Consider the following 18,845-nt stretch of genomic DNA (forward strand, 5'->3'; position numbering starts at 1 on the left):
ATTCAACCAACCGGCATCGTGAAGCCGACGAGAATCCAGCCTGCTTTGCTGCGTGCTTGCGGGCCGTCGAAGGACATCATCGGAGACGCGGAAATTATGATCAAAAGCTGTGGTCACGATGAGCGAACGGTTGTTCGGCGAGGCCCACACGCGCTCGCCGTCAGCGGGCGTCCTGCGAAATCCGTCTTCACACGGCACCGCTCACGTTGGGAAGCCATGAACACTGGACTCTTGCCCTCATGCCAAGCTGGCAACGACGAGCGAGGCAGGATCGGGAAAACTCCAGCATCGAAACGAGATCGCCTGCATGACCAGGGAGCAAAAAGCAGGTCATGCGTAGCGACCAAACGGGCGTTCGCTCCCATGTTTACCCCACAGTTGCCCTGCTGCGTTCGCACCCGCGAGAAGCTGGGATCGAACCACCAGAGCAGCGCCCCAAGCAGAGCCCACCAAGCTGGAGGCGCCAAACGCAAGAGGAGAAAAGAAAATAGTGGACGTCCCGATCCTCCATGCGCGCCATCCAAGGGCCTCGTGCCGCCGAAGACACAATCGACCCCTCTTTGGCGCTGGCCAATGGCTTGCGCAGACGGTGCAACGCAGTGGTGACGTAACGTAACTATGGGTCAAGACGTTCACTTGGGATACCCGCTTTTAAAGTAGAACCTGCATTCGCGCGGCCAAGGGAAACCAGGTGCCCTCATTCTTAAAGTGCTGGTGCCTAGCTACGTCTTTTCGCCGACGTTTTTTCTTCGCCGCCTTTTCTTTCCTTTTCGCTCTTCTCATTCGGTTGCTGACGTGACCAAGGCCGTGGGCTCATAACCACTGACTGGGCTCTATACTCCGAGAGCACAGCCGCCAAGATGTCGAGCGAGGTCAGAGAACACATCGAGGAGCATGCGAATGCACGTACGGATCACCTGTTCCCAAAGCTCCAAGCAGAGCCATCCGCTTAGCTGACAGTCCAACAGTCAATCCCAATCATGAGCAGCGATCGTACTCTCGCGGTCAGGTCATCCTTCTCCGCATCGTCGCCACTGTATCATGGCTGGTGCTCGTAGTAACCAGCATCTACTATGCCTTCGAGAAGCCCCACGAAGGCCAGTACAAGCGGCGGAAGATCTGGAACCAGAACTGGGCCCACCACACTCCCTTTGCTCTGAACGCCATCATCGTCAGCATCTACTGGTGCGTCCCGATCTGCGAGACTCTTTGCGATGACCACAACAGCTGATGCATACTCCCAGGATTGTTCTGTACATTCTCCAGATCCCATATATCGCCTCTCTCTACAGTGCCGACCTGGCTTCCGAAACGCTGACGACAGCCTGCAACCTCGCCAGCACGTTCACGTACCACAATCTCCTGCAGTTCGGCTTCATCCACCTGTGGTGCCGCTCCTACTTCGGCTGGGCCCTGCTCCTACAGATTGTTAACTTTTTCAATCTGACGTTCGCCTACTTCAAATATCCAAAGACCACCAAGCTGACCCACATTGCCGTTGTCGCAGCACCGCTTGCCTGGACCTTCGTGAGCTTGTACTGGACCGGTGCTGTTGCCGTCCATGCCAAGCACCTGGCAGCGAGGATCGTAGCCAACGTGTTTGTTTGGACCTGGCTCGTCTACGGATATTTCTATCTCATCGTCTTCAAGGACTGGGCGCTGGGTTTCTCGCTCTCCGTTCTATCCGCTGGTAAGCGCCATTCACCTTGTTCAAAACAGCTAATGTGACAACGCTAACGAGGATGTAGCCCTTGGCGTTGCTCAGTTCCTCACCGTCATCGTTGCTGTGCAATGGATCGAGGCCTTCATCATCATGGCGCTTCTCTTCCTCGGCTCGCTTGCGATAGCTGTACCTGGCATCTTCGGTAAGGATCCATTCAAACGGGCCGATGGCGCTGGCGGTGACCGTGAACGCGAACCATTGCTCGGGGGTGAGAATGCGTGATTCACACACACATACGAACCGCATAACGACAAGACACCTGGCTCAAGATTGCCGAGAAAAATTGGAAGCTCCAGGGTGAAATTTTTGGGGAGATTTTCTTATTCTAGTACGGGTAATACAGCTCTCTTCTCTTCTGGACGATTTTCGTTGATCAATCAATTTGAGCATCAATTTTCGAGCGTTCTGGTGGTGTTGGACACCTAGTTAATTTCCTTCCATTCAATCTCAGCTAAGGAAGTTGGGGGCGAAAAGAAAAAAACACCAACGCATTCATTGTTAACTTCATAATATTTTTTTTTCTTCAAGCACCGTCAAGCACATTACCCCTGTCGATGTCAGTTAAAACAATAGCATGAGTCACGCAGCTTTTAGGTATTCAATATTCTCCAACTCCCTTACAGATTTGAGCCACCTCTGGTCTTAAGAGTTCTTACCAAAGCTGCACCAGGCCAATAATCGCCTACACTTTCTACTAGCCACCGAGCTAGCGCCGCATTTGTCTCCAGCGGTTTCTCGAGTCCAACCCAGTGGCCCGCGTCGATGTTCACTTCCGTCAAATCCGTGCAGTATTCTCTCATAGGGGCAACCATCTTTGCATTCGTCGTCGTGTCGAGAATGGAATCGTAGGTTGCCCCGATAAACAGCACAGGAAACGACAGCACGCCGCCGTTCTTGGGGCTTTTCGTATATTCCGCGTTCAGCTCGAAGTTGCGGTAATAGTCATCCGGGCCCTGCATTCCATTCATGGTCACTGTTCTTACTAATGCCTCCAAAATATCCGGATGTCCGTTCAGAACAGTCATTTCGAGAGGAATGTCGGGGATGCCGTTTTTGAACCAGCCACCGTTGGCCCTCGTGAACGCTGTCATGGACGGCTTTCCCACACGCTCCGGGTGACCCCGCGCGTACAGTGCTTTCATCGCATTTTCAGGGTTTGATTCGAGCTGTCTCACCATCTCCTCAGGCGACTCGTTGTGAAAGACGACGTAGTCCCACTGGCCGTTGGGCAACTTGTCCTCGGGATAGACGTCGCGGTTCACAAGGGAGATCATATGCTCGATCCCGAACTCGCAAGTTCGATACGGGACGCATATGTTCGACACGGCGACGCACTTCTCTGGATAATGGGCTGCAAAGCCCCACACGAGGATCGCACCCCTGTCACCATCAGCGAGGAGCAAAGCACCATGAGCGGTCGCGCTAACCAGTCGTGACCGACCCAAACGGCATTTGGGCGGTTAAGATGCTGGATGAGAGCGAGCATGTCCAAATTATGGCGTTCCATGCGATAGTCTGTGACTTCTTTCGTACACGTGCTTCCGCCGTAACCCCGCATGTCTGGTGCGACGACGCGGAAGCCGAGGGTAGATAAGCTTTGGAGCTGAGGCTTCCATGTTTCGGCGCAGCTAACTGACAGTTAGTGGTGATTAACAAGATCTCTCTGCTAAGGCGGTTTCGAGGCTTCATCTCAGAGTGCATGCGAAGATGCGCATTTGATACGGAAGATGCTGTATGACCAGGAGACAACGTTCGAACCTACCCAGGCCAGCCATGAATGAAAATAATCAACGGTCCGTTTTCAGGACCAGATGAAAGATACCGTAGCTTCGACTGTCCATTGTCAAATGTAAACGAATGTTCTGTCCAAAGAGCCATTGTCGTGGTAGTAGTTCCGGCTCCACCAAGTTTCGAAAGGGTGGGAAACCGGGGAATGGAGAAAGGTTGGAGGGGTTATTACAAGTGAGCAGTTCTTGATATAGCCCACGATATCAAATTATCTCGGAAACCACTTGTCCTCATTCCGTTGGGAGGTTTGTGTGATCCAGCACTCCTGCGAGAGATGGAGTGGATCTCCGCGATTTTGTCAGCCCCACTTGCATGGATGAGTTCAGTAGGGTTACCGCGGCTTCTCAATGAGTTGAGAAATGGTGGAGAAAAGGCAGGTATTTTAAGAAGCCACGTGTATTTCCACCTCGATGTTCGACCAATCATTGTGGTGTTTTCTCAAAGGCTATTGTCTCAAGCAGCTCAGCAGCTTTGGGTCTGGAGTGAAGAAATCATGTTGCGCTTTGTTGCTATTCTTCGACCTCCCGCAGTTACCAGAAAAAACTCAGACAGCTGGCTCATCTGATTTAGCAGGGCGATAAATCGTCGCTTTTCCAAAAGGAGATGCAGAGCCCTGATGAGAAGAAGTGGACGCACTACCGTCTTTTCTTTGTTTATAACTTGGGTTAACCCGCGTGCCTTGCCTTCTTTGGTAAGCTTCGTCACGTCAAGAACGAGAGGCAGGAAAGGCATGGAATGGAGCAGCTGGAAAGACTCGAGTGAGAGGTTTACAGGGGCAGGGCAGGATAAGCTAGAACGGGAACGACGTGTGATGGACGAACTGGAGAAGATTTCAAAGGCACAAGAGAGGCCTAAAAGGGAAGAACACGAGCGTTTCGCGAAGAAGCATAAGAAACGGCTAAGCCAACAAACTGAAGTGCAGACCGATTATGAGGTAATATAAGCCGCATAAGAACCAAACGTGACGTGCCTGGGTCAACTTCCACAGGCTCGCCCAGTAGCCAGCACGAGAACCCGTGAAGAGTTGCGCCACGATAACTGTAGCCAACTTTGAACGTCAAAGAGGCATATGTCAAGACGTATCAACTTGAGCCTTTGCTTCAACCCTAATACTACTACGCGATAGAAGATCAAAGTAAACCTCTCACAAATACGAGAGTACACCGATTGGGGATCCTAGGGATTCCATTGTGCTGATCCCTCGAACGTTGGAAAACGATAGCGATTTGAGAGAAATTTGCGAAGGAAAGCGAAGACGAATTTATGCCTCAAGCACGAAGTAGCATGACAGAAACCAAGTTTTTCGATATCATCGCAGGCAAAGATAATGCATTGTACCCATTCGCAGCTAGAAGCATGGCAATGCTGAGAATTGGTAGCTGTCCAGAAACGTCTCTGAGCCGCAGTACAAGCACATACTCGCATGTTTTTAGCACCGGATGCAGCAAGCGATAATGGCCAATTTGCACAGTAGGTTTTGGACGCTGAAGGAAACAGGGAAAAAGTCTCTCTATCAACTCCTGAAAGACAGACTGCGGTCGGGATTCTGGAAGGAGCTTGCGACTCAAAAGCGGAGACGGTTAATTCCTATGCCAGCAGCTCGGTCCTCATTCCAGCGTAAATACCACGCTGGTTAGAGCTCGTGTGTGTATTAATAAAGCTCGGTCTTCCAGGGCATGTTCGTCACCTTACGGCGACAATGCTGTAGCTTGGGCGCTTAGGGTGTGTGCAACGCATCCGACAATCGAAATTCGTCGAGCTCGTGCGGCATACTTGACCGAGGAAAGCACGGGGAGTCCGTCGAATGACACTCAGGAAGTTACACCAGGTACATCGAGCACTGAGAGGATGGATACAAAGAGGCTCAGGACATGAACTTGAGCGACGTCATGTGCTTGTTCGACATATTGCACTGGATCAGAAGGAAAAGATGAAGTAACGAGTTGTGCACTCGCTATTTGGGCCAAGCTGTATCTGCCGCCTTATCAGGTCAAGGCAATAGCAAATCCTGCTCGCGAGAGTAGACCCCATTGATTTAAACTATAATATTTATAGTTGTGCGTATCATTAAAGCATTAAGGCGCAAAGCTACACATACTGTATATCCTCATGTGCATTCCATGATGTGTATTTCAGGAACAATCGGCGGGAGGTCTTGGTGTCTTTGATGCGAGCTCGAACTTCTCGGGCTCGGTCTCTGCAGCGGCAGGGTGAATTCTTCGTCGCTAAGCTCGTCCCTCTCCTGCGGGGCAGGTGGACGGAAGCGAAAGTCTTGCACCCTAGTGCTGATTCCGCTGCCGTTTTCAGCCCTCAAGCTGGATCGATGGCTACCTCCTCTCGAACAAGCTCTTTCGGGGGATTGGGCTGGTTCCAGATTGACAGAGCCCGTACGACGGTTGCCTTCCGAATTTCTGCTTGAATGTGAGACATCGCGCTCTACGGAATTCATTTCCTGTTGCGAGGAAGCAGGCGCGGACGTCCAAATCCTTGACGAATTCATCGGATAGAGAGCTCGTGATCTTTGCGACATACGTGCAGGCGGAGGTAGGCTTGGAGTCGGACGTGGACTGACCAGGGCTCGTAGCGCTGAGTGAAGCTTCACATCTCGCTCGAGGTTGGCCGTCCCCTGTGAGAGTGGACCTCCAGGATGGGCATCGTGGTCGCTGTGGCTGACGCGGTGGCCCTGTGAACCTCGTGTCGAACTAGACTGTGGTCCAAAGGAATCCAAGCTTCGCCTCTTGTGTCGCCCAAAATACTGTCGCGACTCGTACGGAGAAGTCCTCTGGCGCGATCGGGCCGATTCGGGCAAAACAGGTGATGACGGAATGTCTTGCATTTGGCTGTCCATATTGTTGCGGAGGTCCGATTCCTCAGGGAGTAGTCGTGCGGACATGAGACGATTGACCTCGCCGTCGAACAGAGACCAGTCGCTAGCTTCAGCCGCAGGCAGTTGCAGTGCGATCTCGATATCTTCTTCGTGTTTTCCCGGCATAGCGCTCCTGTACGGATTTCTGAAATCAAAACCTCTGTCGAATTTCTCGGAATGAAAGCTCTCCCTCACGTCAAATGCCGTTTCTGTTCTGACCTCAATAGTTTGCTTGCCGGAATTCCTTGTGTCATGTTCTGATTCAATTATTTCCCCCTTGCTATTGGTTCGAGAAACCATGGTCTTCTTTCTAAAGTCCTGCACAGAAGAGCGCTCATCCTCGGCCTCGGACACGGGCTCCTCTGGGTAGTAGTGCCACGTTCTGTTCCGAATGTTCCATCGTCGCTTAACTTTCGTTCCTCGTCCAGTGGTGATGGTGACGGAATATCCGTAGCCATCATTACTGATGCCTTCAAGATCGATCTCGTGCCTGAGGCTCAAGGCTTGATTAGATCGACGAGATCGATTAGATCGGCTTGTGCTTTCGGAAAGGCCGGTCAAAGAGTTATGGTCTTTGAGCCTGCTGAACAAGGATCGCGCATGATGTGCGCAGAGATCGCTGCGAGCCATCGAGAAGGAAGGATTGACTCTTTTGGCGGCGTGCCAACCACCCTTGAACACGCGTCTCAGAACGGGCGTTATGGCGGGCACGCAGGCACAGATGATGGCGACATCCATCTCTACTTCGCTGCAGATCCAATGAGGTTGAGACCACCATGACGGGTCGTGCGTTACAAGTAGAACCCATAGATAATATACCCTCACGCAACCGACAATAACGACCACAAACCCGCCGCAGAGCATTCCGATAGTGATTCTGCGTTGACGACGGCTGAGATTCAGTGAAAGAATAATGGGAAGCGGTAGAGCCGCAACGATTGCTTCGGAAAGGGTGTTGAGAACCGCCGTCGTGAACAAAGCCATGCCATTGTCGAAGCACTGATCCGTCATTAGCACTGTCGCCTTTGTGCTCCTATCGAACCTACCTCGCCCTTTGCGGTGAAGGGGATCGTCCAATTCAAGCTGATTGGCCTATAAGTTAGGGGCTGTCAGCAATCGTCTTCGCTATTGCAAAACAAAAAGCCACATACCAGCATGCGAACACGACTGTTATCTGCTGGGTGAGAAAGAGCAGAAGAATGAACGCACTGTTGGCGTGCAATATCCAGCGGTGTTGGACCGTACCAACATGAGTCAGGAGTCGATAATATAGACACGTTACCGACGCTCGAACGGAATTCGATGTGAACGACCATAGAATTTTTGAGGCAAAGAGAACCTGTGCCGCTCCTGCCAACTATGTCAATCACACAGCAATACAAGCAAGAGCCAGAAAGATTTGCCTACCCGCGAATTTCGTCGGTGGAATGTCATAGACGTGCAAGTTCCAGCCGTATTCGTGAAAACCTAACATAACGACGGCGGTGACGCCGATCGCGCCAACCTAAATGTAGAGTCAGTGGCCGTCAGTCAACCAAATCCGCGCAGTCTGATCAGAGTATGGTCTGTCAGGCTCAGAGACCGACGTACAACAGCGCACAGGATGAACACATCGTCCGGGCCAAACCATTTCCGAACAAACAGTCTAGCATAGAAGCGCAACGTGACACACGTTATCATGCACGTGAAGAAAATTGAATTGAGAATATAGAGCAAAGGTCCTCTTTTTGCTGGATTGACATAATTTGGGGGTGGATAGGAAGCGAGGACTGCTGGGGTATACTGGAATATCGAGCGTATCTGAAGCCCCGCCGAAGGGACATTCCCTGCCTCCATGGTGGGCAAATCTGGAGTTCGGTCATCCAGGCATCTGCGAATACATGGCGATTCGAACTGAGTTGGCGGCAGGATCAGGCTTGACTATAAAGATGCAAGAGTGAGGGAAAGAAAAATCTGTTTTGACTGTGGAAATTTCAAACACGGCTGCGTCGTGAGCATGATGGGAGCAAGAGCTGTCCATAGCGTTCAGTGTCTCTGTACACCAAACCAGCCCAGGAGCGTCCTGTGGTGACCTGCAGTCAAAGCACACACCATCGGTCGTGGAAAGGCGTTTGCCGTCCTTCCATATTAGCCCGTGCCGCGAGTCAAGGGGAACCAGGGGTTGGATTCATGGCTGCAGCCATCGAAATGCTCCGAACAAGATCTGACAGGCTGCCCTCAGCACGATGACGAGTGGCTGCGCGGATGGTATGCTCCGCAAACGCAGGTTATATGGCCCCTTTGCCTATTGGGGTTTGGCATCGAACAGTTCAAAGCGGAGGCCGAGCGAGAGCAGTGGCGTCGACGTGCTGTTTGATGGGGTTTCCCGGCCAGTAGGAGCAGACGGAGCAGATCCAGGGATTCAATCTTCTACACAATGCGCACCGTTCGAACGAGGGCGTTAGGCCATGCGCAGGGCGAGAAGTCTAGTGATTTTTGAGTTTTCTTCCACAATCGTTTTCTGTAACCAGCTAAGCTCTAATCATAGAACTTGAGCCGACGGACTCGAAAAGATAATCGACCCGTCACGAAGACGGTGAGGATGCCACTCACCGTCGAGCAACGAAACCACCGGAAGCGTGTGGCTCAACCAGGGAGCCGTTCCTCGATGTCGATGATTCGCCTCGTGTGCGGAGAAGAGTGTGGATCGACGGGTCAACGATCGCTTAACGTTTGCACTGGCCCAAAAAAGGGCCAGAGTAACATTCGCCGGCACTTTGTCGCTCATCTCCCCAACAACGGAGCCTAATCCTGACGTGCGTGAACGTGAGAGCGTTTTTCTCCTGATCTGAAGACAAAATGAACTACAGTTTCAGAACTGCGGCCTGTACGTGATTGGGCCATGAGCTCAGTCCAGGATCCGTGACTAACGGAGATCCTCCGATCTTGACGTGAGGAATGCTCCACCTTAAGCCGCCGTGTACGGTGTGGGGAGCATCCTCGTATACGCATTTCTACGTTTTGATTGGATTTGCGACGCGGAATCAGGATTGTTTGCGATTGGTATGTTCCAACGCATGGTCCGAACCGTATGTCCTCCCGCATATCCATGCGTCGTCGAGAATGGCAATATTGCCGTTCGGACATCCTGTAGAAACTCAAACTGTCCCATCATTATCAACGACCGCTCCTTACGCTATGAACCATTTCGTGTCGCCACAAACCCAACTTAATCAGGACGGCCCATGTAGCCCTCCCTTTCACATGGCTTTTGACCCCGATCTGTTTTTCCAGGCTTGCATGGTCGGGTTTTTCCCCGTGTTTTTCGCAAGACGCATGATCGACACAGCGAGCGCATTCGTCGAACCCTCACATTACTAAATCTAAAGCCGAGTCTTCCAAGGTCTGGAGCTCCCAATCGCCACCAGGGTAGGAGACCTGTCCGTCCATTTTCCAGGACACCTTATTCCTTCGACCCATTTCTCCAGACCTCCACATTGCCGTGCCATCTGCATAAGGGGCACGTAAGTATTGACATAGCAGGTTTCAAAATGGTTTTCATTGTGAACATGCACTGTCTGCAGCACAGTTCCTCCAAGTCGACGTTGGCTTCTGGTCCCTTCGTCGACACACCAGCGCCGCTAAGCGCTCTTGCTAAGTCCGTCCCAAAGTCTGGCGTAACCTGAAGCATCGCGGTAAAGCCGCGGTCGAGACTGAATAATTCTTTGGCGTGCGATACGACCAACCTAACAATCATATTACGCAGAGAGTCCCCCTCCCTACCTGGAGGCACAACATCATATATGGCCTGAACTACGGCTGGGAAGTCTGGCGATTTCCATTGATTTTTTGCCAGCTTTTCGAATCTCTGCTCTGCCAGCATTTTGAGTGGTTTGTTTTGGACCCTGTCTGCTAACGCATATACGTTGACATGGAAAAGCATGGTGAGTAACGCACGATCATCATACTCCGCCCTGGAGGCCTCGATCTTCGCAGTCGAGGCGTCATCCACATTCTCCCCAAACTCATCTTCAGCGTCCATTCTTGGACGTAGAGAGCGACGGTACATTCTCCATAGATAATGTACGTGACTTTCGGGCCTGTAGCTTCCGATACCGAGCGCTGAAGGTTCGACTGCTGCTCCGGTCAGGTCTGTATCGGTTCCATACGTAAGAGAAGGGCTTGTTTGGCCGACGACAGAGTCATCTTGGCCATGGTGCTGTTCCTGCCGCTCGGTGTCTCCGGACTGCGACCGCGCTGGTGTCTTCTTTTGTAATGTTCGCGCTTGACTACAAACAATCGATGCTTCCAGATCCTCTGGAACGGTATAGTCGAATGTGTATAGGTACTGCAGTAGCGCCTTCACTACAAGAGGGTCGTCAAATGGCAAATTAATTACGTTTGTCTGGCCTTCCTGAACAAGAAGAAGGATAGAATCTTCAGTTGCTGTTTTACAGATCGCTAGTCGGACGGAACATTAGACGGCGAGCACTGACCTGGAATCCATCCTGCTTCACTGCCTTTGCGAACCACTCAGATTGGCCACAGACGACGAGTTTGTGAACCTTGAAGACATGGCCGTGGCACTGGATGGTGAGATCGGAGAAGACCCCGCTCTGAAAGGCACTTTTTGGAACATTGGTCAACGCACGCAACCTAGCCTCAGTTTGACGGGCAGCTCACTTCTCTACAGTTGCCAGAATGCCTGCTGCTGCCGGATGCGACGTCATCCTTTGGGATAGCCCGGCTGGTGAATGTTGGGACCAGTTCTTTGCGTGGTGAACTTTCGCGCTTACGATGAGCGGCTGGGTGAAGTGGCTGTACAAGACCCCCTCCTTACGCACGGACGAGATCGAGCAAGAAATATGTATGTATACACGTGTGTGTAGGCTGTCGTTCGTTCACAAAGCTGGATTCCTTGTGAGAGAAAGCTGGCAAACGTCTTATTTCTGTTGCTGTCTTGGTGCAGGGGGTGGGGTATTGGAGATGGTCCCAGACAGATGAAGTGAGCGCTTCGCACGACAGGTCCAAACAGGCAGCTTTCCTTGCCCAGCATGTGTGGCCGCGACGGCACGCGCGACGAGGCTGTGAAAGCAACAGAAGCGAAGCAAACTGGCGCTCTCGTCGTACGGCTGAACAAACGCGCAAGCATGGCAAGACGACGGCGCCTGACACTCCCGAGCCAAGTAAACATCTACGATCCATATCGGGGTTAGCGCGCGTCTGGCCTGGAGGGGCAACGAGGGGCACACCCGTACCTTGTTCCCACTTACACTTGCCAGCCCACTTGATGCCACTTGGAGCTATAAAACGTCGTCATTTTCCCGCAAATCCTTTTCATCTTTCCCCCCAACCCCAATTCAACCTCAATTCCTTGTGCAAGCACCGCCCCCCACCCCCCCAACCACACGTTGCTTTCTCCTCCAACTCGCGCGAAATCTCCCAAGATGACTACTCCAGTTCACTTCATCGTCGAGTACCCGGGTGGCTCGGGCCCCATCAACTTCAACCTGTACAGCGCGGACGTCCCCAAGACAGCTGAGAACTTCCGTGCCCTCTGCACTGGCGAGAAAGGCTTCGGCTACGCCGGCTCCAAATTCCACCGCATCATTCCCCAGTTCATGCTTCAGGGTGGTGACTTCACCCGCGGCAATGGTAAGCCTTCTGTCCCTGCGAACGCAAGGCCCCTCCCACCTTTCGTACAACCCTTTTGAGAGCGAAGCTGACGGTATCGTGCCCAAAGGCACCGGCGGCAAGTCCATCTACGGCGAGAAGTTCGAGGACGAGAACTTCAAGTACAAGCACACCCGCCCTGGCCTCCTGTCCATGGCCAACGCCGGCAAGAACACAAACGGCTCGCAGTTCTTCATCACCACCGTCGTCACCAGCTGGCTGGACGGCAAGCACGTCGTCTTTGGCGAGGTCGCGGACGAGACGTCGATGCAGCACGTCAAGAACATTGAGAGTGTCGGCTCCGCTTCCGGTACCCCCAAAGGTACCGTCAAGATCGTCTCTTGCGGCGAGGGCCACAAATAAATGAGTTGACGCTGTGTCATCGTCGTCATTGCCGGCCGCATATTCCCCTCCCCTTTGGATGAATGGGAAAAAAAAGATAGACGAGCCGGGGGAGGTTCCACTCAAACAAAAATGAAGTACAACTACAAGAATTGGGCGGTCACAAAAAAAAAATTTTTTTTTTCTTTATCAAGACGTCGGCCATAGCCGTGAGTGATTGGCCTTTGGGGACCACAATGCACGAATGAATGACAAGAGCTCAACTTCTCTTCATGCTGCCGAAACCTTTGTTTTCTTTCCTATTCTCCCTTTTCTTGACCCGCGCACATTTGCGCAAATGCGCTTCCGTAGCATGAAGACAAAGCTCCGTTTGTTAAGCTGTGTGAACCCGCCATCCCGCCTGTTACTCGAGAAACGCCTTCGTGTGAGACCGACCTCCAGAAGAAGAAAAAAAATTTCTATTCTCATTTGTCAAGAATCCTCTTTGATCAAAAGTCGGATGAGGTGAGGCCGCACTCCGCAAATTCGTTGAAAAGCATCATCAAAAGACTCCTTTTGCCCCACCAAGCCGCGATTCAAGCTCGCAGAGGGGCAGAAGCAGACCGGCCGAGCGGAAACTCTTTCGCGCGGCTCGAAAAACTGGGCTTAGGCTTCACTCCATTTTTTTTTTATTATTTTTTTTTCTTCGTTAGGTTCACATAGAGAGCAATTTATGGCTCAGTCCGTGCTTTGCAATTTTTTTTGTTCTTATTTTTTCTTCTTATCCTCACTGATGAAAAAGAAAGAACTACACGGCCAGAGTTCTTAATAGGGACTCCAGGCTAACACCGAGAAAAAAAAACCCCACCTGAAGGGGAAAATTTGTACTGGGAAGTAGTGATGCAGCTCTATCGACTTTTTTTTCCATTTCCCGTTTCCCGTGTAAAGAAGAAAGAGAAGAAGAAAATCTGATGTAACATGTATTGCGCCACTCTCTTCCGCACGCGTTAGTACCCAGACCACAAAAGCCTCATGAGCTGACCTGGCTCCCTCCCAACAAGCTCTTCACGTACGTGCCGCTTCTGTACGCAAAGCTGGGCGCCAGACCGCCAGCCATGATGAAGATGGTGAGCACGACGGTGCCAATGATGATCCCCTGCTTGGCGGCGGGCTTCTTCTGCCCGAACTCTTGCCAGTTGCGGTTTGCCTCCATGATGTGGTTCTTGATGGCTTCGGCACCTAGCTTGTAGTGAACCAGGCCGCCCAGCGCGATGCTGTAGCCGAAGAACTGGGTCGCGGTGACGGGAGTGCCCCAGATCAGGATAGATGCTACGACGAGGAGGATGTCCTTCAAAACGCCGCACAGTGTGAGCACGAGCGAGGAGGTCTTGCCAATCTACGCGCAAGTTTTGTCAGTACGGTACATCGCCCGAGCGGGGAAGATTTTAGAATTTTTTGGGAGAACGTACGAGGAGCACGAGCGAGACGTTAAGGAGAAAGGCAATTCCGGCGTTGGCGATCATGTTGAAGTAGCCAACCTCGGTAACCCGGTCCCAGCTGAAGGTCGGGGACTCAAAGTACAAGCTCGCAGCGAGGTTCATGACCGTGCAGACGGGCGCGTAGTAGTACAGCGAGACGAGCGCATCCATCTTGTACGCGCTCAGGAGGCGCTCGATGAGTACGAGACGTGTGGCCTCGAAGCCTGTCGCGAGAGCCTGGCAGATAAAACCGGCGAGGACGAACTTGATCTCGCCGTAGGAGGCGATGATGACGCCGATGACGATGACGGACACATTGGCGAGTGTCTTCCCGTCAAAGGGCTTGTAGCCGAGACCCCAGGTGATCAAGAGCACCACCACGGGATTCGTCGCCTAGACATGGGTTTTGTCAGTTTCCTCCGCCCTAGCAGCTGACGCTGCGTTACTGTCGACAAACCTTCAGCATCTGGATGAAAGCCACAGAGAGGTAGAGGTACGCCTTGTTGCCGAAGATCAAGCTCAGGCTGAAGAAGAAGCCGATCGGAAAGATGGCCTTCATGTAAACGTCCTTGTTCATGTTCAGCTTGTGGCGGGAGTCGAGCATGTTGGTCGACCGCGCCAGGATCTGCGTCATGATCGTTGCGAAGAGCATGTGCCATGTTGTGAGGATGATCGCTTGCGTCTGGTCAGTTCATTCATCGCTGTGCAGCGGACGGCAGCGTGCAGTCAGGTCTTACGGTATCCTGCGCGATTCGTTAGCAAGCATTTCTGAACGCAGACTCAGGGGCATGCATACTGAAGTTGAGGGTGTCCAGAAGCCACTTGTTGTAGAGGATGGTACCGCTGCTCGCTGCTATCCAAGCACTGCTCCGGTTGTTAGCCGCGGCGCTGAGGATCGATCATTGCATTGAAGCCACGCTGCATCGTCCCAAGGCGGGATGTTATAGAGTAACGAGTGCTCGTTCATGCCATGGCACATAATTGTTGCTCTGTAGAACTTGTGCGCAACACTCTGCAGCCGTTGCAATGGGTGTCGACTCAATTTGCTGGGTCTTGCACTTACGTCACGTATACGGCGGACGGAATCCGAAGAGCGCGCTTTTGCTGCTCGGTCGCTGGAGGAGGCAACAAAGAGGACGCATTCAAGCGAGGGCTATCGCCCGAGGGCCTCTCTTTTTCGTCCATGTCCACGATTCTCATTGAGAAAGAAAAGGGTGAGTTGGCGGTCGTTTCAGACTGCGACGTGTGCAGAAAGTCCAAAGGGGGAGCCGCACAAAGTGGGTCGGCGTGGATGGTTTGATTGTGCAGCGCGTGGGAAACCTCAAACCCGTTTCCTGTGAGCGCGCACAATAGCCAAGGGCAAATGGCCAAACGCGGTGCCGACCTCGCAACTTTAGAATGAAGAAATAAAATACAAAGGCTGCTCTTTGGCCAAGCGAGGGTCGAGAATCGAAGTCGCGGATGTCGCGCAAAGCAAGGTCGGCACAGAAGAAGTAAAGAGGGAATTGGGGGGAGGGTAGGCGATGACGACGGCGGCTGTTCACGACAGCGCACTTTTTGTGTCCTTGGAGAGGCAGAGGGAGAATAAGAAACAGAGGGAGAGAGAGAGAGAGAGAGAGTCGAGCAAAACACCAGCACCCAAAACGAAAGGACAGAGGATTACGATTAAGGTTGTGCAAAAGGACGAACACGCGCAGGTCGGGTGCCTTTTTCTACATGCCACGGCGAGACAACCAGCAACTCTGGCTTCGTCTTCCGCCGCTCAGCAGGCCCAAAAGGCAGGGCTCCGTCTGCCCTCGCAACGAGCATCAGAGTCCAGCGCTGCGAAGCGCTGCTATCCCTGGGAGATTGTCGTCTCTTCGCAATGATCGGCCGCAAGGTGTGCTTCAGGAGAGATTGGGTTTTTCTCCTCCTTCGCAAAAGTCTATGCCGTTTACACTCGCACGCACGGGTGTCTTGCGCCCAGCCAATCGCCGCCGTTCCTTTCGCTGTCGCCGCCGCCCACCTTAATTGATCTTGTTATCCGTTTTTTCTTTCCTTTTTTTTCGGGCCTTTTTGCCGTTGCTCGCACATGCAAAGACCGCTGTCATCGTCTCTTTTGCGCACATGGCTCTCGCTTCCGAGCGTTGGGTGCTGTGCGAGGCTTGTCGTTGATTTTTCTTTCTAGAACGTCTGCGCCGAAGCTTCGACGCGGCTGCGGTAAGATTGAGACTGGAGCCGTTCCCTGAGTCGTGCAGGGAGTAGCATGCAGGGACTTGAGTCGCTCAGCTCGTTCGGTTGCTGGATGGCATCTGGGAGAGACATTTGACAGCCTGGAGGGACACAGAGTCGGCCTGTAAGATTGGAGTGGTGGTACAGTCCCGGTGTTCATCAAAAAACTATTTGCTACCGTATGCTGGCAAGGCTAAAGAAAACGTAACGGGTGGCTAATCCGCCTTTTCGCTTCCTCCCCCAAAGCCCCCATTTTGAAGACGCCTTTCAGCGCCAGTCCAGCTCGTCGCATGCCACACACGTTATGGAGCCTGCGCTTCTATCCATCTGTCGTTGTAGACGCCCGCAATCTTATCGATTGCGAAGCCACGGCGATTATCTCACATGCCTAGCACGATCGCCTCCGATCCCACTCAGCCGGACTTCTTCGCAAACTCCACCCTCAAAATCAAATTGTTGTAACCGTAGCCGTCCATCTTCTCACACGCCTTTGCCGCATCGCTCCGGTCAGAGAAGGAGATGAACGCAAAACCCTTCGCCCTACCTGTATCCCTATCCTTGGCCAAGAAGACACGCTGCACGTGTCCAAACCTCGAGAACATGTCCCTCAGATCCTGCTCTTCTGCCCACTCACTCACGTTCGTGACCCGTAGCGTAGCCAGATCGTCGCGATCCTGGAATTTGCCTCCGCCCATGCGCTCGCCAGTGACGCCTGCCTTGCCTCGCAGGTGCGGCGGCACGTAGCTGCCACCGGTCGAGCCAATGCCTCCTGCTGCTGCGGGAGCATCGCCAGCCGAACCGCCAAAGTCCCCGCCAACGCCTGGCTCGCCCTCGGGGGCCATGGTGTCCTTGAACGGACACTTTGACGTCCAGTGCTCGCCCGAGCAGATTCTGCACTTGATCTTCGTGTCCTTCAGCGTCGCCTTCTTCTGCTCGATCGGGTCTGCCTCCGCCGTTTGGCTCGCCCTCCAGTTGACCATCGGCCTGAAAACGATGTTCTCGCCCACGCTCGTCGTGTCCGTCTGCGGGCCCGGCGGCTTGCCCTTCTCATCGCCGAACTTGGCCCATGTCTTGCGCTCTGCAACGCGAGGGTTCACTACGGTTCTCAGAACCTTCTTTCGTATTCTGCGTGTGACTTTGACTTTCTGGCCTTGGTCGTTGATCCGGTATGAGACAATCGTCTCGGTGCCGTCCTTGTTCTTGGTTACCTGGGGTGCGGGAAGATCGAGAACGTCGTCCTCTTCCTCCGCCCAGTCGGTGCGGCTATGGCTCGTTAGTTGTATTTAGACTAGAAGGACGCGCACATCATACCCTGCAACTTTAGACATATTGAAAAATTGCTTTCACTTGCTCTATGTGTTTGTATGTGCTTTGGTGGTGTGGTATGGCCTCGATTTGCGAGCAAAAGTAAGCCTTCACTTTGACTTGGGGCGAATTATGGTGGGAAGTCTTGGCGCCACCCGGAGCTAGCGGCTTTACGGTCGACTCAGTTTACTGAGGTACGACAACCATGCGGCCAGCTTTCATTTGCTTCCATTGTATCTTGCTAAACACGGCAGGCTACGAACTTGCTCTGCTCTACTTCGTTGTAGCTGAGAGATTCTAAAGGTCTATCTCTGTCACTACAAGCGCGTCATAATCGAGAGCGGAATGTAGCTGTTGAAAACCACAAGTCTGTGTCATATCATGTAGCTGGGTCTTTTATGCTGTACATCTTCACTCATCAATATCCGTAGCCCTGTGATGAATGCGAGATTGACACTAAAATAGCTCGTATTCAATCGTGCTTAGCACACTTGTGGCCAATAATTTTCACAGAGAAATAATCGCCTCATATGTGGCTTGTAATTAGACGTTTTGTCACCACAAAACGTTTTCAGATGCCGCAAGAGATCCCGTCAGACCGCTGCCTGATATCGTTGGGCTGAGCTTCGACGGTACCTTCACTTTTCGCAAAGGTTCGACGCGGTACGATACGGAAAGAACCGCAACCAGTCTCTGGATTCACAGAAAGCAATTTATCCCTCGTCATAAGACACCCAAATAGCATTTTAACTACACAACCCGTGCTTGCTTCATGATGTGACATAGTCTATTCATTTTCAATCGCAGAGGAAGTCCAGAAAGCCTAAGCCTGTAGGACCATGACACCATTCTTCACATTCTTGGCGGACGTAGGAACGGCACGATCACTACTAGCACATTAAGAAACTACCATTCTTTTTCCAGGTTCCTGAGTCGAATCTGTATAGTTCAATTCTTTGGAGGGCCCCAAGATGCCGGGACTATCTTTAGTTCCATTTGAGGGAAGTTCAGAGCGGGAAGATGCTAAGACAGAAACTCTGGCATCGACACCAATATATGCAATTGTCAACATCCCAAATAAAGGCAGAGGGATTCGAGCCCAAGTACCCATCGCAAGGGGCACACGGATTCTTTCAGAGAAGCCAATCCTCATCCTCAAGTTCGCGCAGGCAGCTCAAAGCTTTGACAAGCTGGAGGACATCATTGCCAAAAAGCTGGAGGATGTGTCGCCGGACGATGCGAGTGCCGTGACGAATATGCACAATGCATTTCCAGAGGAGTTCCCAAAGCTTGTGGGAATAGTGAGAACGAACGCATTTGTGCTTGATGACGAAGGCCTGGGCGTATTCAGCCACGCATGTCTGATCAATCATTCCTGCAGACCCAATGTTGAGGCCGCTTGGGATGGGGTTTCACAGCGCATGGTCTTGCATGCCATTTCAGACATTCCTGCGCAGGAAGAGTTCGTTAAGACACGTTATTATTGAAGGATGAAGTGGAG

The 18,845-nt window shown here is 52.3% G+C and overlaps 7 protein-coding genes across 8 annotated transcripts; 2 read left to right on the top strand and 5 right to left on the bottom strand.

The window, feature by feature from the left end:
• The first annotated feature begins 617 nt into the window (after window positions 1-617).
• Window positions 618-2,404, top strand: PV09_03203 (uncharacterized protein). Its single transcript, XM_016356370.1, has 4 exons — window positions 618-906; window positions 969-1,185; window positions 1,245-1,690; window positions 1,749-2,404. The coding sequence occupies exons 1-4, from the start codon at window positions 861-863 to the stop codon at window positions 1,943-1,945; spliced, it is 906 nt and encodes a 301-aa protein (XP_016215893.1). The 5' UTR covers window positions 618-860; the 3' UTR covers window positions 1,946-2,404.
• PV09_03204 (uncharacterized protein) lies at window positions 2,055-3,763 on the bottom strand. Its single transcript, XM_016356371.1, has 3 exons — window positions 3,486-3,763; window positions 3,151-3,351; window positions 2,055-3,103 (listed from the first exon to the last, which is right to left on the bottom strand). Exons 1-3 carry the CDS (start codon window positions 3,599-3,601, stop codon window positions 2,341-2,343), a joined length of 1,080 nt encoding a protein of 359 aa, XP_016215894.1. The 5' UTR covers window positions 3,602-3,763; the 3' UTR covers window positions 2,055-2,340.
• A 2,058-nt stretch (window positions 3,764-5,821) lies between these two features.
• Window positions 5,822-8,593, bottom strand: PV09_03205 (uncharacterized protein; the record flags this gene model as incomplete). Its single annotated transcript, XM_016356372.1, has 6 exons — window positions 7,968-8,593; window positions 7,785-7,881; window positions 7,529-7,727; window positions 7,424-7,469; window positions 6,044-7,376; window positions 5,822-5,922 (listed from the first exon to the last, which is right to left on the bottom strand). The coding sequence occupies exons 1-6, from the start codon at window positions 8,211-8,213 to the stop codon at window positions 5,822-5,824; spliced, it is 2,022 nt and encodes a 673-aa protein (XP_016215895.1). The 5' UTR covers window positions 8,214-8,593.
• A 194-nt stretch (window positions 8,594-8,787) lies between these two features.
• PV09_03206 (uncharacterized protein) lies at window positions 8,788-11,474 on the bottom strand. The gene is made up of 3 exons (XM_016356373.1): window positions 11,040-11,474; window positions 10,853-10,982; window positions 8,788-10,770 (listed from the first exon to the last, which is right to left on the bottom strand). Exons 1-3 carry the CDS (start codon window positions 11,084-11,086, stop codon window positions 9,820-9,822), a joined length of 1,128 nt encoding a protein of 375 aa, XP_016215896.1. The 5' UTR covers window positions 11,087-11,474; the 3' UTR covers window positions 8,788-9,819.
• A 163-nt stretch (window positions 11,475-11,637) lies between these two features.
• Window positions 11,638-12,798, top strand: PV09_03207 (peptidyl-prolyl cis-trans isomerase). Its single transcript, XM_016356374.1, has 2 exons — window positions 11,638-12,011; window positions 12,100-12,798. The coding sequence occupies exons 1-2, from the start codon at window positions 11,804-11,806 to the stop codon at window positions 12,390-12,392; spliced, it is 501 nt and encodes a 166-aa protein (XP_016215897.1). The 5' UTR covers window positions 11,638-11,803; the 3' UTR covers window positions 12,393-12,798.
• Window positions 12,799-13,058: 260 nt separating this feature from the next.
• On the bottom strand, window positions 13,059-15,603 carry PV09_03208. 2 transcript variants are annotated; one of them, XM_016356375.1, is made up of 6 exons: window positions 14,892-15,603; window positions 14,625-14,692; window positions 14,566-14,571; window positions 14,286-14,503; window positions 13,820-14,221; window positions 13,059-13,746 (listed from the first exon to the last, which is right to left on the bottom strand). In XM_016356375.1, exons 1-6 carry the CDS (start codon window positions 15,026-15,028, stop codon window positions 13,381-13,383), a joined length of 1,197 nt encoding a protein of 398 aa, XP_016215898.1. In that variant the 5' UTR covers window positions 15,029-15,603; the 3' UTR covers window positions 13,059-13,380. The 2 variants fall into 2 exon arrangements, with proteins under 2 accessions (XP_016215898.1, XP_016215899.1); XM_016356376.1 differs by having other exon boundaries at window positions 14,625-15,603.
• Window positions 15,604-16,050: 447 nt separating this feature from the next.
• PV09_03209 (uncharacterized protein) lies at window positions 16,051-17,436 on the bottom strand. The gene is made up of 2 exons (XM_016356377.1): window positions 17,351-17,436; window positions 16,051-17,302 (listed from the first exon to the last, which is right to left on the bottom strand). Exons 1-2 carry the CDS (start codon window positions 17,365-17,367, stop codon window positions 16,453-16,455), a joined length of 867 nt encoding a protein of 288 aa, XP_016215900.1. The 5' UTR covers window positions 17,368-17,436; the 3' UTR covers window positions 16,051-16,452.
• Between the last annotated feature and the right edge of the window lie 1,409 nt (window positions 17,437-18,845).

Source organism: Verruconis gallopava (assembly GCF_000836295.1).
Source record: "Verruconis gallopava strain CBS 43764 unplaced genomic scaffold supercont1.8, whole genome shotgun sequence".
NCBI classification, from domain to species: domain Eukaryota; kingdom Fungi; phylum Ascomycota; class Dothideomycetes; order Venturiales; family Sympoventuriaceae; genus Verruconis; species Verruconis gallopava.